At 38.7% G+C, this 18,489-nt stretch overlaps 1 protein-coding gene across 2 annotated transcripts in view; it reads right to left on the bottom strand.

The window, feature by feature from the left end:
• NT5C2 (5'-nucleotidase, cytosolic II) overlaps positions 1-18,489 on the bottom strand; it is a 105,452-nt gene that overhangs the window by 66,525 nt on the left and 20,438 nt on the right. For both annotated transcript variants that reach the window (XM_047761071.1, XM_047761072.1), the window contains exon 2: positions 16,609-16,732. In XM_047761071.1, the coding sequence (XP_047617027.1) occupies positions 16,609-16,667 (59 nt within the window). In that variant the 5' untranslated portion in view covers positions 16,668-16,732. The remainder of the gene's footprint in view (positions 1-16,608; positions 16,733-18,489) is intronic.

An 18,489-nucleotide genomic window follows, 5' to 3' on the forward strand; every position in this document is an offset into this window, starting at 1 on the left:
AGATTAGGAGGTTGTATTAAAGCACATACATGTGTGTGTTAGAATGCATTAATTAAAAGGGGACTAGAAGGATGATCTCCAAACTACTACCGGTGTTTACCTATGAGAAATAGAGAGGAGGGTGAAAGGGTAAATGAAGGGGAATGTTCACATTTTATTCTATATATTTCTGTATTCCTGAATATTGGCACAGAAGAATTTAGTTATCTATTACCTAAATAATTTCACTTTTTTTTTTCCTTTTTTGGCCACTCTATAGCATACGGAGTTCCTGGGCCAGGGATCAGATACAAGTACCATGGTTGTAACCTAAGCTGAAGCTGTGGCAACTCTGGATCCTTAACCCACTGTGCCAGGCTGGGGATCGAACCTGCATCCCAGAGCTCCCAAGCCACTGCTGATCCTGTTGTGCCACAGCAGGAACTCCTCCAACACTTTTTAAAAAAATAACTAAGGGATTAAAATTTGGAATTAATGATTATATTACTCTCCACTTCTTGGATCTATGGTATCATATTCAGAGATGGTTTGCTTCCTAATGGGGACAGTAACAAAATTCTCTTTTAAAAAGCTTTGAAAAGGAAGTAGTTGGAAATAGAGCCAGGGATGAACTTCAGGTCTTTTGATTCTTAACTAAAGTTCATTAAGATTTAAACATTTAACATAAAAGTGGAAACCATAAATGAAGTACCAGAGCACATTGAAAAATATTCCAAAATGAAATTCTAAAACCAAAAATTCGTAAAAACTAAAATAAAAAAGGTGATAAAAAGATTCGAGTCAGACTGAAAAGAGAATTAACGGGAACTTCTGTCATGACTCAGTGGTAACAAACCCGACTAGTATCCATGAGGATGTGGGTTTGATCCCTGGCCTCGCACAGTGGGTTAAGGATCTGGCCTTGCTATGAGCTGTGATATAGACTGCAGACAAGATTTGATCCTGCATTCCTGTGGCATGTGCTGGGAGCTCCAGCTCTGATTCAACCCCTAGCCTGGGACTTCCATATGCTGCGGGTTTGGTCCTGAAGGAAAAAAAAAAAAAAGAAGGATGGAAAATACAAAAGAAAGGATAAGAGAAGAAAGGAATATAGTACCAAAGTCTAACATATGCTTATTAGAGTTCAGAAGGAGAAGAGAAAAGAGCAAGGACAACACATGAAAAGATAATGATTGAAAAATTATAAAACAATTAAAGACAAGCACAGAATCAAGAACTCCAATGACATTCAATAATAATAAATAAGGAGTTCCCGTCGTGGCGCAGTGGTTAACGAATCTGACTAGGAACCATGAGGTTGCGGGTTCAGTCCCTGCCCTTGCTCAGTGGGTTGACGATCCGGCATTGCCGTGAGCTGTGGCGTAGGTTGCAGACGCGGCTCGGATCCCGAGTTGCTGTGGCTCTGGCGTAGGCCGGTGGCTGCAGCTCCGATTAGACCCCTAGCCTGGGAACCTCCATATGCCGCGGGAGCGGCCCAAGAAATAGCAAAAAGACCCCCCCCAAAAAAATTGGGGAAATAAAATCATGCTTTAAAAATAATAATAATAATAATAATAAATAAAAAGAAATCCAGTGTTTACTACCTACCAATTCTCAGAGGAATATGAATGAGAGTGACTTTTTTTTTTTGCCTTTTGTCGTTTTAGGGCCCGTACCTGCAACCTATGGAGGTTCCCAGGTTAGGGGTCTAATCGGAGCTGTAGCCGCTGGCCTGTGCCAGGGCCACAGCAATGCCAGATTCAAGCTGAGTCTGCAACCTATGCCACAGCTCAAGGCAACACCAGATCGTCAACCCACTGAGCAAGCCCAGGATTGAACCCACAACCTCATGGTTCCTAGTTTGATTTGTTTCCACTGTGCCACAACGAGAACTCCCAGAGAGTGACATTTCTGATGGGCCTTTTGCATAGTTGTAACTTTTGAAAGCGTGTTACTATTATGTGTAATAATATAGTTGACCTTTGAACAATGAGGGTATCAGAACACTAAGCTCCACAAGGTCAAAAATCCACATAATACTTTTTGAAGTGGTCCTTCTGTTTCCTTGGTTCTTAAACTAGGATTAGAAAGGAACCTTAGACTTAGAAAAGAACCTCCGTGACCTGATAAAAGACAGCTATGAAAAACCTGTAGCTACCATCATACTTAATTAAAGACTGCAACCTTTCAGAGTTCCCATGGTGGCTCAGCGGGTTACAAACCCGACTAGTACCCATGAGGATGCACGTTTGATCCCTGGTCTCAGTGGGTTAGGGATCCAGCATTGCTATGAGCTGTGGTATAGGTCACAGACACAGCTCAGACCCTGTGTTGCTGTGACTGTGGTACAGGCCAGCAGTTGCAGCTTCAATTTGACCCCTAGCCTGGGAACTTACATATACTGCAGGTGCAGTCCTTTAAAAAAAAAAAAAAAGACCACAACATTTCTTCTTGAGGTGAGGCAAAAGAAAAGGATGTCCAGGAGCTCCCTTATGGCACAGGAGGTTAAGAATCTGGCATTGATTGTTACTGCAGCGGCCAGGTCGATGCTGTGCCTCAGGTTTGATCTCTGGCCCAGGAACCTCCACTTGCCACAGGTGCAGCCAAAAACAACCAAAAGAAAAGGATGTCAACTCACAAGTTCTATCCAGCATGGTACTGAATGTTCTAGCCAAGGAAATCAGGCAAGAAAAAGGGCCTCAAAATTGGAAAAGAAGTAAAACTATCCTTATTTGCAATGACATGATCTTATATATAGAAATCCCTAAAGAATACACAGACACAAAACTATTAGAGATAATAAATGAATTCAGCAAAGTTGCAGAATATAATATCAATATGCAAAAAAAGTTGTATTTCCAAAACAGCAATGAACAATCCAAAAATTAAATTAAACTGCATTTTTATTATAGCATTAGAAATCATAAAAATTAGAAATGAATTTAATAAATGTTAAACAACTCAATAGCAAAAAGCCAACAACCCACTTGAAAAATGAGCAAAAGACCTGAATAGACATTTCTCCAAAGAAGATAGACAGATGGCCAACAGGCACATGAAAAGATGCTCAACATCACTGATTATTAGAGAAATGCAAATCAAAACTACTATGAGGCACCACCTCACATGAGTCAGAATTGCCATTATTAATAAGTCCACAAATAACAAATGCTGGAGAGGGTGTGGAGAAAAAGGTACCCTCCTATACTGTTGGTGGGAATGTAAGTTGGTACAACCACCACGGCAAACAGTATGGAGGTACCTCAGAAAACTAAATATAGAACTACCACATGACCTAGCAATCCCACTCTTGGGCATATACCCAGACAAAACTTTCCTTGAAAAAGACACATGTACCCATATGTTCATTGCACCACTATTCACAATAGCCAAGATATGGAAACAACCTAAAGGTCCATTGACAGATGAATAGATTAAGAAGATGTGGTATATACACACAATGGATGTGAAGTAAGTCAGAAAGAGAAAGACAAATACCATATGATATCACTTACATCTGGAATCTAATGAACACAAATGAACCTTTCCATAGAATAGAAACTCATGGACATGGAGAACAGACTTGTGGTTGACAAGGGGAAGGGGGAGGGAGTGGGATGGACTGGGAATCTGAGGTTAATAGATGCAAACTATTGCCTTTGGAATGGATAAGCAATGAGATCCTGCTGTATAACACTGGGAACTCTATCTAGTCATTTATGATGGAGCATGATGGAGGATAATGTGAGAAAAAGAATGTATATACGTATGTGTAACTGGGTCTCTTTGCTGTACTGTAGGAAAGTGACAGAACACTATAAACCAGCTATAATAGAAAAAATAAAACTCATTAAAAAATAAAAAACATTAAGACCTAAACACTGATAAAAATCATTTTAAAAAAAAATAAGTGTTGGGAGTTCCTGTTGTGGTACAACGGAAACAAATCTGACTAGGAACCATAAAGCTGTGTGTTCAATCCCTGGTCTTGTTCAGTGGGTTAAGGATCTGGCATTGCCCTGAGCTGTGGTGTAGATCACAGACGCAGCTTGGATCTGATGTTGCTGTTGCTGTGGCTGTGATGTAGGCCAGCGGCTACAGCTCCAATTAGACCCCTAGCCTGGGGACCTCCATATGCCTCAGGTGCGGCCCTAAAAAGACAAAAAGACAAAAGAAAAAAGAAAAAAAAGAAGAAAAAATTAACTCAAAATATATCCAAAACCTAAATATAAAACATAAAACTATCAGAGTTCCTATTGTGGCTCAGTGGAAATGAATCTGACTAGCATCCATGAGGATGCAGGTTCTATCCCTGGCCCTGCCCAGTGGGTTAAGGATCCAGCATTGCCATGAGCTGTGGTGTAGGTCGCAGATGTGGCTCAGATCTAGTGCTGCTGTGGCTGTTACATAGACTAGTGTCTACTGCTCCAATTCGAACCCTAGTCTGGGAACCTCCGTATGTCATGGGTACAGCCCTAAAAAAGGCAAAAATAAAAATTTTTTAAAACCCGTGAAACTATAAAACTCTCAGAAGAAAATTTAAGTGTAAATTTTTGTGACCTGAGATTAAGCAACAATTTCTTAAACATGAAAACAAAAGTACAGGAGTTCCCGTCATGGCGCAGTGGTTAACGAATCCGACTAGGAACCATGAGGTTGCGGGTTCAGTCCCTGCCCTTGCTCGGTGGGTTAACGATCCGGCGTTGCCGTGAGCTGTGGTGTAGGTTGCAGACGAGGCTCGGATCCTGCGTTGCTGTGGCTCTGGCGTAGGCCGGCGGCTACAGCTCCGATTCAACCCCTAGCCTGGGAACCTCCATATGCCGCGGGAGCGGCCCAAGAAATAGCAACAACAACAACAACAAAAGACAAAAGACAAAGAAAACAAAAGTACAAGCAACAAAAATCACAGATAAACTGGACTTCATCAGTATTAAAAAAAAAAATCTGGAGTTCCCGTTGTGGCGCGGCAGAAATGAATCCGACCAGGAACCATGAGGTTATGGGTTTGATCCCTGGCCTTGCTCAGTGGGTTAAGGATCCAGTGTTGCCATGAGCTGTGGTGTAGGTCACAGATGCGGCTGGGATCTAGCGTTGCTGTGAATGTGGTGTAGGCCAGTGGCTATGGCTCCGAGTAGACCCCTAGCCTGGGAACCTCCATATGCCACAAGTGCAGCCTGACAGAAAGACAAAAAAAGAAAAAAATCTACTCCTTCAAATGACGTTACCAAGAAGGTGAAAAGACAACCCATAGACTGGGAGAAAATATCTGATATATTAGACAAAAACTTAATACCTAGAATATATATATATAAAGAACTAATATTCAACTCAACAGTGAAAAGACAAGAAATAGGCAAAGGATCTGAAGAGATATTTCTCAAGAGAAGATATACAAATGGCCACTAAGAACATAAAAAGATACCCAACAACATTAATTATAAGGGAAAAGCAAACGAAAATTCCAGTGAGATGCCATCACACACACACAGTAGGATAGCTATAATAATTTTTAAAAACCCACTAACAAGTGTTACTGTGAGGATGTAGAGAAACTAGAAGCCACAATCATTGCTGGAGGGAATGTAAAAAGATGGATTTGCATTGGAAAGAGTTAGATAATTCTTCAATAAATTAAAGTTACCATTTGACCCAGCAAATTCCACTGCTAGATAACATACTCCTCCAAAATGAAAACATGTCCACACAAAATGTATACACAAATGTTTATAGCAGTACTATTTGTACCAGCCAAAATGTGGAAACAATACAAATATTAAGTAACAAATGAACAGATAAACAAAATGTTGTATATTCATACACTGGAATGTTATTCAGCATTTAAAGGAGTTGAGTACTGACTCATGCTACAATATGGATGAAATGCGAAAATATTAAGAGACAGAAAAAAAGCCACATATTTTATGATTCTATTTATATGATACGTCCAAAACAGGCAATTCCATAGAGACATAAAATAGATTAGTGGCTGTCAGGGATTGGAGACAGAAGGGAATGCAATGTAACTACTAATAGGTATGGGGTTTCTTTTTGGGGTGATGAAAATGTCATGGAGATAATAGTGGTGATGGTTACATAACTCAATATATTAAAAACCAACTGAATTATTTATCACTATTTTATGTTATATGAATTATATCTCAATAAAGCTGTTTATTTTTTATTTTATTTTTTTGTTTTTAGGTCCGTACCCACAGCATAGGGAGGTTTCCAGGCTAGGGGTCTAACTGGAGCTACAGCTGCTGGCCTATGCCACAGCCACAGCAATGCAGGATCCAAGCTGTATCTGTGACCTATACCACCGCTCATGGCAACGCCGGATGCTTAACCCACTAAGCAAGGCCAGGGAGCACACCTGCGTCCTCATGGTTCCTAGTCAGATTCATTAACGCTAAGCCACAACAGGAACTCCTAGAGCTGTTTTTTTTAAAGAACATATATAAAGACAAATCAGTAAGAAAAAGAGACAACTCAATTAGCAAATGACTTGAATAGTCAAGTCACAAAAGATAGATTCTAAAGGGCTAGTTAATGTATGAAGAGGTGTTTTTTCAGAAAAATGCAAATTAAAACCAAATTGATCTGTCAGTACGTATCCACCAAAATCAGTTTTAAATTAAAAATATCATTCAAGAGATCAATATTAAAGTGTTGGTCATATTGTTTTCATATATTTCACGTAAAATTCTAAATCAGAGCAACCACTTGGGAAAATGATTTTTGTTGTATCTATCTAAACCAAACATATGCTTTACCCTATGGCCCAGCAATTCCACTGCTTGGAGAAATAAGTGTATATAGCCATGAAAAGATATATTCAGAGTTCCCTTTGTGGCTCAGTGGTTAACAACCCCAAATAGGATCTATGAGGATGCAAGTTCAATACCTGGCCTGGCTCAGTGGATTAAGGATCCGGCGTGGCCATGAGCTGTGGTGCGGGTTGCAGACGCAGCTCGGATCCCTTGTTGCTGTGGCTGTGGTGCACGCCAGCAGCTATAGCTCCGATTGGACCCTTAGCCTGGAAACTTCCATATGCCATGAGTGTGGCCCTAAAAAGCAAAAAAAAAAAAAAAAAAAGACACTTTCAAGAATGTTTATGACAGCAGTTCAATTCCTATTTTTTCAAAATTAAAATGCAGTTAAAATTGAGCTTTTGGAATGTGCGTGTCTTTGAATTTTAATACATTTATAAGTTTTCTAATAACCATCAACATCTGGAATCAAAATGGTTCCACCACCGCCCCCCCCCCCACCAAAACTCTCCTGTTATCCTCTTGTAGTCACACTTCCTCTCCTCTGACAACTCCATCACTATAGTTCTGTCTTCGAGAACACTGTATAAAATACCAGTATCAGTAGGAAACCTCTTAAGACTGTCTTCTTTGACTCAGCATTGTGTCTCTGACAGTTATCCAAGTTGCTGTGTCTTATTAATAGTGTTTCTATGTATTTACCCATATTTGGGTTGTCTCTTGTTTGAGGCAATTATAGACTATATATCACAAACATTATTTATGTACAGTTTTGTGCATGAGCATAAGTTTTCATTTATCTAGGGCAAATATCTAGGAGTAAAATCTCTGGGTCATTGGCTAAGCATTTCTAACTTTATAAGAAACTACCAAATTGTTTTTCAGAGTAGCTATAGCATTTCACCTTTCTACCAGCAGCGTATCAGAATTCCAACTGCTCCACGTCCTTGACAACACTTGGTATTGCCAGTATTTTTTATTTTAGCCATTGTAATAGGCATAAACAATGCAGTTTTTATTTATATTTCCCTAATGGCTAGTGGTGTTACAGGTGTGCTTTATACCATCCATATAGACTCTGAAGTGATGTGTCAGGCTTTTGCCCATTTCTTCATTGGGTTGTTTTCATGTTACTGAATTTTAAAAAGTTCTTTATATACTCTAGACACAAGTCCTTTATCAGGTATGTGATTTACAGGTATTTTTTCAGTCTGTAGCAGCTTTATGATTAATAGCTATCCATTAACAGAAAATGAATAAACAAATTATCAAATACTGAGACAACAGAATGCTGCGTAGTAATAAAAAAAGGACAAATCACTAGTACATTCAAAACCACAGATGAATCTCTCTCTCAGACATACAGTGAACAAAAGAAGGCATACCCAAAAGAATCCCTTTTTTTTTTTTTGGAGTATTCTAGTTTAATATTTGGAGAGAAAAATAATAAAAAATTCAATTATAGTTATAGTTGTAACTGTGTAGTTATATATAGTTATAATTGTAACTATATTTGGAGGAAATATTAGCATCAGTATTATTATTGGGTCTATAGAAAAACTTAATTTTAATATTTCTTGGTATATAACAGTGAGCTCAGTTGATTCTCAAAAAGAAACCTAGGGTGATAATTTAAACTTTGATCAAGTGGGAAGTAGATGTTTCTTTTTTTTTTTAATATTTTTTTTATTTTCCCACTGTACAGCAAGGGGGTCAGGTTATCCTTACATGTATACATTACAATTACATCCAAAAGAATCCTTTAAGGTGAAGTATACTACCTAAATATGAGTAACATTTCTTCAACTTGAGTTTCTTACCATAAGATTTCATTAAATCAACTATCTACTATCTTTTATTCTTTCTCTTCCTTGCCACTGCCACTACCAACACCCTCACTCTGCTTTTTTTATTTTACTTTTAAGTAGATTATTTGGGGAAGAACATAGAGGGTATGGTGGCAGAGAAACAAACTGAGAATGTTTTAGGATCCAATATTTTCTTTTGAACAATAAAGTCTAGAGAATATGCATTCCATAAAGTGGTATCACTGCACAATATAAAGAGCATTTGTATCTAGAACAGACAATACCTATGCTGTAAGAAAAGGTATGCCACTGCGAGAATTTTTTTTTTGTTTTTTTGGGGGTTTTTTTTTTTTTTTTTTGGTCTTTTTAGGGCTGCACCTGCACTATATGTAAAGTTCCCAGGCTAGGGGCTGAATCAGAGCTGGAGCTGCCAGTCTATGCCACAGCCACAGCAATGAGGGATCTGAGCTGCATCTGCAGCCTACACCACAGCTTAAGGTGTAGCCAGATCCTTAACCCACTGAGCAAGGCCAGGGATTGAACCTGTGTCCTGATGAATACTAGTCGGGTTTGTTACTCCTAAGCCACAACAGGAACTCCAAGAATTTTTTAAATTAAACTTATTATGTTGACATAATTGTGGATTCACGAGCAGTACTAAGAAATGATAGAGGAGTTCCCGTCGTGGCGCAGTGGTTAACGAATCCGACTAGGAACCATGAGGTTGCGGGTTTGGTCCCTGCCCTTGCTCAGTGGGTTAACGATCCGGCGTTGCCGTGAGCTGTGGTGTAGGTTGCAGACGCAGCTCGGATCCCGCGTTGCTGTGGCTCTGGCGTAGGCCGGTGGCTACAGCTCCGATTCGGCCCCTGGCCTGGGAACCTCCATATGCCGCGGGAGCGGCCCAAGAAATAGCAACAACAACAACAACAGCAACAACCAAAAAGACAAAAGACAAAAAAAAAAAAAAAAAAAAAAAAAAAAAAAAGAAATGATAGAGAGATTCCCTGTACTCTTTACCCAGTCTCCCGGCAATGGGAATATCTTGAATAAATGCAGTAGAATATATCACAACCAGGAAACTGACAAGTGAGTTTTACATGCACTCACTTGTGTCTATGTGTGTGTGTGTGTGTGTGTGCAAATTCATATAATCACCATCAGAGTCAAGATACAGAATAATTCTATCACAAGGATTCCTAACCAATCCCTAACCCTTGGCAATAACTATTCTATTTTCAATCTCCATAATTTTGTCATTTCAGAAATGTTATAGACATGGAATTATAGAGTACATAAACTTTTGAGGTTGGTTTTATTAACTCAGCATAATTTTCTTTCTTTCAAGGGCAATGCCTGCAACATATAGAAGTTCACAGGCTAGGGGTCGAATTGGAGCCATAGGCTGAGGCCTACATCACAGCCACAGCATTGCCAGACCTGACCTGCATCTGCAATCTGCACCATAGCTTGCAGCAAGGCTGGATCCTTAACCCACTGAGTGAGGCCAGGGATTGAACCAGTATCCTCATGGATACTAGTCAGGTTTTTAACCTGCTGAGCCACAATGGGAGTTCCTCAGCATAATTTCCCTGAGTTGTATCAAAGTTGTGCATATCAATAGTTCATTCCTTTTTACTGATGAATCGTATTCCATTGATCGAACGTTTAGGGTCAAAATGAATAGGACTAAAAAAAAGTTACAAATCCCTGAATCATCACTTGTCATTCCTCAGGAATATGAAACACTAATTAAAGCATTAGAATGATAAACTACAAAAAATTTTTAACACAGTTCTGATACCCGACCTCACTCTTACTCTGACAAGATATTGTATCTTATTTAAGGATGGCTCCTTGGCATTACTGAGGACTTACATTTCCATGCAAATTTCAGTTTATAATATGGCTACTAGAATTTTACCAATTTATTTATTTGAATATTTGAAATCATACTAAAATGACATGTTAATTCAGCTTGATTGATGATACAACTAAAAAGTTGAATGACATTCATGTGATATCCATAAGTAAGTTAAGTGATAAAAAAAATTTATCAACCTGTAGTTCTTGTCTGCATAAAACCTGATACCTACACTTTTATTGAGATTAAAAAAAAAAACATAGGGATTTCCCGTCGTGGCGCAGTGGTTAACGAATCCGACCAGGAACCATGAGGGTTGCGGGTTCGGTCCCTGACCTTGCTCAGTGGGTTAACAATCTGGCGTTGCCGTGAGCTGTGGTGTAGGCTGCAGACGCGGCTTGGATCCTGCGTTGCTGTGGCTCTGGCTTAGGCTGGGGGCTACAGCTCCGATTCGACCCCTAGCCTGGGAACCTCCATATGCTACGGGAGGGGCCCTAGAAAAAGGCAAAAAGACAAAAGAAAAAAAACATAAACATTTCTAATTCCCCTAGTGTGCTGAGCTATAGGTACTACAAAATGTTATATATGTACATAAATTCCTTTTTATTCCTTAAACATATATAATAAATTTATTTTGATTGGAGAATAAATTATCATTCAACCATTTAAATAAAGACTGGTACAAAGGCCAACATTTTTTAAAAAAATAATTTCATATAAACAAAGAACTTTAAACACAAACTTTAAAAACAAAGTCTTTTGAAAGACTACAATGTCTTTTAAAACAAGGCAAAAGACTGGATGACCACAAGCCCAATTACTTGTTAAATTTCAGTTCGACATGATAAAAAAAACCACTCATGAATTCATAAGCTATGTTCACAAAGAAAGAGCCAATTCACTTACAAAAATCCTTTCATACTGTAATCGCTGGAACTTTAAAAAGACAAAACCAAATACCTGACTTCAGCATCCTGGGTACAATCAACAGGGAGAGCAGATGAAAATTCTAATTGTTCCATTCCTGGATTTGGTAGATTCAAATTCTGATCTATATTCATTACTATCAGATTCTAGGTGTTAAATAAAGTACTATTTAAATCGTCTAACCTGCCTCCTTCAAGTCACAATAACATCTGAGCAACTCAGCCTATCTTCTGACAATATACTGAAACATATTCTAATGAAGGGTTTGGCCTGATGATTAGCCCTAACATAGAAGATTCAGCAACATAATAAGGAAATGGAAGAACAACTCACACATTCTGAAAGCCAGTTTCTTTTTTTTTTTTTTTTTTGACCATACCTGGGCATGCAGAAGTTCCTGGGCCAGGTATTGAACTCAAACCACAGGAGTGACCCAGCCACTGCAGTGAAACTCTGGGTACTTAACCCACTAAGTCACATGGGAATTCCTGAAGGCTAGTGTCTTAATAATGACACATGACCATCATTTCCATATCAAAATTTAAATGGCTAATATTAAGCAAAAATATATATATATGGAAGTTAGATATTTATTTACTTAAAAATATTCAGCCTCTTCTAAAATGGAATTCTAAAGCATCACATGTAATGCAGTTATGATAAATGATCATCACAGTTTGCCTAATTTAACCAATGATAAATTACCAACACTAATAAATGTCTTTAATAAAAAGCCCTGGGAACAGAATATTCCACAAATTGACTAAATTAGAAAACTAAAATAAATTTCTTCCAAATGCTTTCTATCTAAACTTTTTAATTAGGAGTTCTCTTGTGGCACAGCAGGTTGAGGATCTGTCACTGCAGCAATTCGGATCGCTGCTGTGGCACAGGTTCAATCTCTGGCCCAGGAACTTCCACATGCCATGGGCATGATTCCCCCCAAAATACAAAAAAAAAAAAAAAAAACCAAATTTTTTAATTAAAAAAAGCAAATACTTGCAAGAGTTCAAGAACCCAATTTCTTATATTCAAAGGAAATTCTGCAATATGCTACAACATGGATGAACTTTGAAGGCATCATGCTAAGTGAAATACGCCAGTCACAAAAAGATAAACACTGTAAGATTTCATTTATATGATGTCATTGGAGTAGTCAAAATCATTGAGACAGATAGAAAGATAATGATGACTGGCTCCCAAGGGCTAGAGTGAAGGGAGAACAGAGAATTATTGTTCCATAGGTTTCAATTTTACAAGATGAAAAGAGTTATGGGGATGGACAGTGGTGATGACTGCACAACAATGTGAATGAATTTACTACAGTGAACTATACACTTAAAAAGTTAAGATGCAAATTTTATGTCATTTGTACTTTACCACAATAAAAAATTTTAAGTGATCTAAAAATTAAAACCTTTCAAGACACTTTTTATATTGTTTCTGTGATTTCAGATTGTATTCTGCTGTATGAAGAATGTAGGGTGCACAGCCTACCTAAAATCTTCCAGGAAATACCATTCCAAATGAGTCAGAAGTGCTCTCACTAGAAGCAGCTAGAAGCAGCCGTAATGATGATGATCTCTCTTCATTGCATAATTCTAGTCCTTGTTTCCAGTGATAAATAATTACATTATAACCAAATGTATACTTTATGAACATAAAGACTAAGCAAATAATTGCAGAGAAAGTATAAAACACCTCTGTATTTTCTCTCTTCTAAATGCGTACGCTATGTGTTTTATTAACACAGATACACATACACACTGGGTTTTACACTCTAGTTTCATGCTTGTCCAGCAACATGTCTCACACACTGCAGAGGATCACTGGTACCCACTGATTGATTTTGCGTCTTCATACCTTGATGGGAACCTGAAATATTTTTAATTTTTCAGGGTTTAAGGAATAAAATCTAGAAATGCTACATAGTCAACAGATGTTTCTGCTCAAAAGAGTCAAGTCAATTTGTTATGAGATACTGTTTGCTGTGTATAAACACATTCACCAGAGAATTGTCATGAAGGTTGAAATCATAACCTGTTGACCCAGTGACTAGGAGTTTATTCAGTAAATGCTCAACTTGTTTTCACTTGTGGATCAGTTAATTAAAGACTCTTGTATCCCATGAGTATCATAAACTCCCAAGTAATAAGCAATTATTAATTAGCAATTATTAAGTTCAAAGAAATATACATTCATTGAATGTAGAATTTTATTTTTATTTTTTGGTCTTTTGTCTTTTTAGGGCTGCATGCACAGCACACAGAGGTTCCCAGGCTAGGGACTGAATCAGAACTGTAGCTGCTGGCCTACGCCACAGCAAAGCGGGACCTGAGCTGAGTCTGAGACACACACCACAGCTCAGGGCAAAGCCGGATCCTTAACCTACTAAGCTAGGCCAGGGACTGAATCTGCATTCTCATGGATGCTAGTCAGATTTGTTTCTGCTGAGCCAGGATGGGAACTCCGAGTGTAGAATTTTAAAGCTAGAAGCAGCCTTAAAGATCTCCCTCTTTAATCTCATTTTACAGATGATGAGATTAAACCATCATCTAAAGCAACCATCACCAGAGAAGCTAACTGGTCTCCCCAGGATAACAACAAAACCTGAACCCAGCTCTTCCAACTCTAACTCCACTCATTTACTCCTTTTCTATTTCTTAGAACGAATTTCAGAGACAGTTTAATAATCTTGTATTCTGTCATCTCCACTACGTTCCTAAATCCAATGTATCATGAATACATATCATGAATACATGTATCTGACTCTTAGACATTTACATTTTTAAAGTAAATCAACTGTATGCATTTCTTTTTGATCTTGATTACTAAAAATATGTACAAATATTCAACATAAAAGTTTTGAGTCCTTGAGGTATACTACTAGTATAAATTTGGTTGATTTCGTACATGTATAGACTAATTTAACCATCCCAGAACAGATAAGTAATTATGAGTTGTTGTAGACTACCTGGAGTTCTCATGAGACTTTTTTTTAGCACTTCCAGTATACCAGCATTTCTGCCTGTCCCTGGATTTGCCAGGATGGAGGCAGAATTAATTCTAGTAGGGCCCAGATCTTTCTCTTCTATAAAGATGAACTTCTTTTTCTTCTTCTTTCTTTTTAGGGCCACACCTATGGCATATGGAAGTTCCCAGGCTCAGAATGGAATTGGAGCCACAGCTGCCAGCCTACATCACAGCCACAGCAACACTGGGATCTGAGCTGCATCTGTGACCCATGCCACAGCCTTCTCAATCCACAGAGCAAGGCAAGGGATCAAACTCACATCCCCATGGACACCAGTCGGGTTCTCAACCCACTGAACTACAATGGGAACTCCTATAAGGATAAACTTCTAACGTCTGAAAATAAATGATTCCTAACTGCAGTACCTACTTCCAAGTATCTTAGCTACTTAAGATTTAGTTTGAAGCAGCCATTTAATTGAATCTATTAAAAGTGGTAAATGTGGAGTTCCCGTCATGGCACAGAGGAAACAAATCCAACTAGTAACCATGAGGTTTTGGGTTCGATCCCTGGCACCCCTCAGTGGGTTAAGGATCCAGTATTGCCGAGAACTGTGGTATAGGTCACAGACTCTGCTTCAATCTTGTGTTACTGTGGCTGTGGTGTAGGCCGGCAGCTGTAGCTCCGATTCGATCCCTAGCCTGGGAACCTCCATATGCTGTGGGTGCAATCCTAAAAAAAAACAAAAAACAAATAAAAAAAAAGTGGCAAATGAATTGAAAATACTTACATTTTAAACTTTTAAAGAAAAAGTGATTTAGAGAAAATTTTGTCTTAAATCAATACAAGAAAACATTACTAATACCCAGAGTTACCCACACTTAATGTAACATAGTACTCTGCAGACACAATGCTAAAACTATATTTGAAAACTATCATCAATTTGTGGTAAATGGCAATTAAGAATCATATTCCTGGGAGTTCCCGTCCTGGCGCAGTGGTTAACGAATCCGACCAGGAACCATGAGGTTGCGGGTTTGGTCCCTGCTCTTGCTCAGTGGGTTAACGATCCGGCGTTGCCGTGAGCTGTGGTGCAGGTTGCAGACGCGGCTCGGATCCCGCGTTGCTGTGGCTCTGGCGTAGGCTGGTGGCTGCAGCTCCGATTCGACCCCTGGCCTGGGAACCTCCATATGCTGCGGGGGAGCGGCCCAAGAAATAGCAACAACAACAACAACAATAACAACAACAACAACAAAAAGACAAAAAAAAAGAATGGAATAAAAAACAAGGTCCTACTGTATAGCACAGGGAACTATATTCAATCTTCTGAGATAGACCACAATGCAAGATAATATATAAAAAAATAATTTATTATTATTAAAGTAGAGTTGATTTACGTTTCGTCAAGTTCTGTTGTATAACAAAGTGACCCAATCACACAAATTTCCCTGTGCTGTAAAAAAAGAATGCTAATGGGAGTTCCCTTTGTGGTGCAGCAAAAACAAACTAGACTAGCACCCACGAGGATGCAGGTTTGATCCCTGGCGTCGCTCAGTGGTTTGCAATGTGGCATTGCTGTGAGTTGTGGTGCAGGTCACAGACACAGCAGCTTTGATCCCACAATGCAGTGGCTGCGGCACAGGTAGGCAGCTATAATGCCGATTCGACCCCTAACCTGGGAACTTTCATATGCTTCCAGTGCAGCCCTAAAAAAAAAAAAAAAGAAAAAAAATTATGGAATTCCTGCTGTGGCTCAACGGTAACCAACCCGACTAGTAACCATGAGGATGCAGGTTTGATCCCTGGCCTCGCTCAGTGGGTTAAATACCCGCAATGCTGTGAGCTGTGGTGTAGGTAGCAGACGTGGCTTGGATCCTGTGCTGCTGTGGTGTATACCAGCAGCTGTAGCTCTGATTTGACCCCCAGCCTGGGAACTTCCATATGCCATAGGCACGGCTCTAAAAAAGAAAAAAAAAAAAAAGGAACCATATTCTTAATAACTAAGGCACAATTATGGAACAGCTGAAGACTTTCTGCTCTCAAGGAATTTTATTAGCAGATATAAAAAGCAGTTAAAAAACTACCTTTAAAAAGCAGCAGCCCCAATGTAGTATACCAGCAACTAATAAAAGTCTAGACTTTGGACCGCGTCTGAACCATGAACTAGTTATGTGATCTAGGGTAAATTACCTAACCACTCTGTACATTTATTTCATCATCTGTAAAATGAAGTTATTATATGCTCACTTTATAGAGCTGCTTTGAGGATTAAATAGATAAAATACTTACCGATGATAGGCTTCTCGTCGATACTTTTTCAGGGCATGTTTATCCATGTTAGCAGGCATATCCGCTGCATTTGTAACCGATCACTCCAGGAGGTTGTCATTTTATTTTAACTGTATACTCAATTCTAAAAAAAAAAAAAAAATCAGTAATTTAGTAGATTAATATTAGCATCTGTATATTGAAATCATTTTTGTTTGTTTTACAGCCACACCTATGGCATATGTATATTCCTGGGCTAGGTTTCAAATCAGAGCTACAATTGGGGCCTATGCCACAGCCAAGGCAATACCAGATACAGAGCTGCATCTGCGACCTATGCTGCAGCTTGGGGGAATGCCAGATCCTTAAACCACTGAGCAAGGCCAGGTATCGAACCCACATCCTCATGGACACCATGTCAGGTTCTTAATTCACTGAGCCACAACAGGAACTCCATCATATTTTTTTTTCCACTAGTTAAAATCTGGCTTGCAAATTGCCTGATATAACCATCTATTTAAATACACTGAATGTGGAAACATACTGAAAAACTATACCAACATTTCTAAACTATGTAAACTTAGGAAAATAATTTCATATAGTAATTTCTATCCAGAAAGATCATATATATCACTTCCAAATAATTAAGCATGACTGCCAGTAATCACTAACTTTAATCCTAGATTCTAGAGAAGGGGCTGAGATCAAAGACTTGCGAAAACATAATTTTCAGTTAACATATATATTGAAATATGTAAAGTAGGGAACTTTTATTTTATTTTTTTTTTTTTTTGTCTTTTTGCTATTTCTTTCGGCCGCTCCCTCGGCATATGGAGGTTCCCAGGCTAGGGGTCGAATCGGAGCTGTAGCCACTGGCCTATGCCAGAGCCACAGCAACTCGGGATCCGAGCTGTGTCTGCGACCTACACCACAGCTCACTGGCAACGCCAGATCGTTAACCCACTGAGCAAGGGCAGGGACTGAACCTGCAACTTCATGGTTCCTAGTCGGATTCGTTAACCACTGCGCCACGACAGGAACTCCATGAAGTAGGGAACTTTTAAATTCAGAAACATACTAAGTTCAATCAATGGTGGTACAAAGTAATGAGTATTTGATTTCTAGTTGCATCACACTTTCATGTTTTCCTCTGATAAATTATCTTTCATCTGGTATTAAAGATTAAACTAGAAGAAATGCACTAAAACATTTCATTAGAATGAATATCTAAAACAAGGTGAGTAGCTAAATGTCTTTACTGTAAGTATTTTAACTATAGGTACTGTTCTAGGTTTCACTTCTATTTTTGAATTTTTCATCTGTAAATAGTCTTTTTTTTTTTCCTGTTTATTGCTTTTTAGGGCTGAACCCGCAGCATATGGAGGTTCCCAGGCTAGGGGTCGAATCAGAGCTGTAGCCGCCACCCTAAGCCAGAGCCACAGCAACGTCAGATCTGAGCCACGTCTGCGACCTACACCACAGCTCATGGCAATGCTGGATCCTTTAACCCCACTGAGCAAGGCCAGGAATCGAACCTGCGTCCCCATGGATGCTAGTCAGATTGTTAACTGCTGAGCCACTATGGAAACTTCTATAAATAGTCTTAAATAAGGGTGAAAAACAACCTTTTAGAGTTAAGAAGTTTATTAACATTTTATTAAAATACCAATGTTTGCGAAAACATCTCCATTCTAACATTTTTAATTTTGAAAATGCTAACATTATTTATGACATTAAGTCAATTTTTAAATAAACTGCCTTTGTAGCTTCTTAAAATAATAATTTATTGAGGTGAAATTCATATAAGAAAACTAATAATTTTAAAGTGAATAAGTGAATGGCATTTAGTATGTTCATGACATAGTGTGACCACCACCTCTATCTAGTTCCAAAATATTTCCA

This window comes from Phacochoerus africanus, chromosome 15 (genome assembly GCF_016906955.1).
Source record: "Phacochoerus africanus isolate WHEZ1 chromosome 15, ROS_Pafr_v1, whole genome shotgun sequence".
In the NCBI taxonomy this organism is placed as follows: Eukaryota; Metazoa; Chordata; class Mammalia; order Artiodactyla; family Suidae; genus Phacochoerus; species Phacochoerus africanus.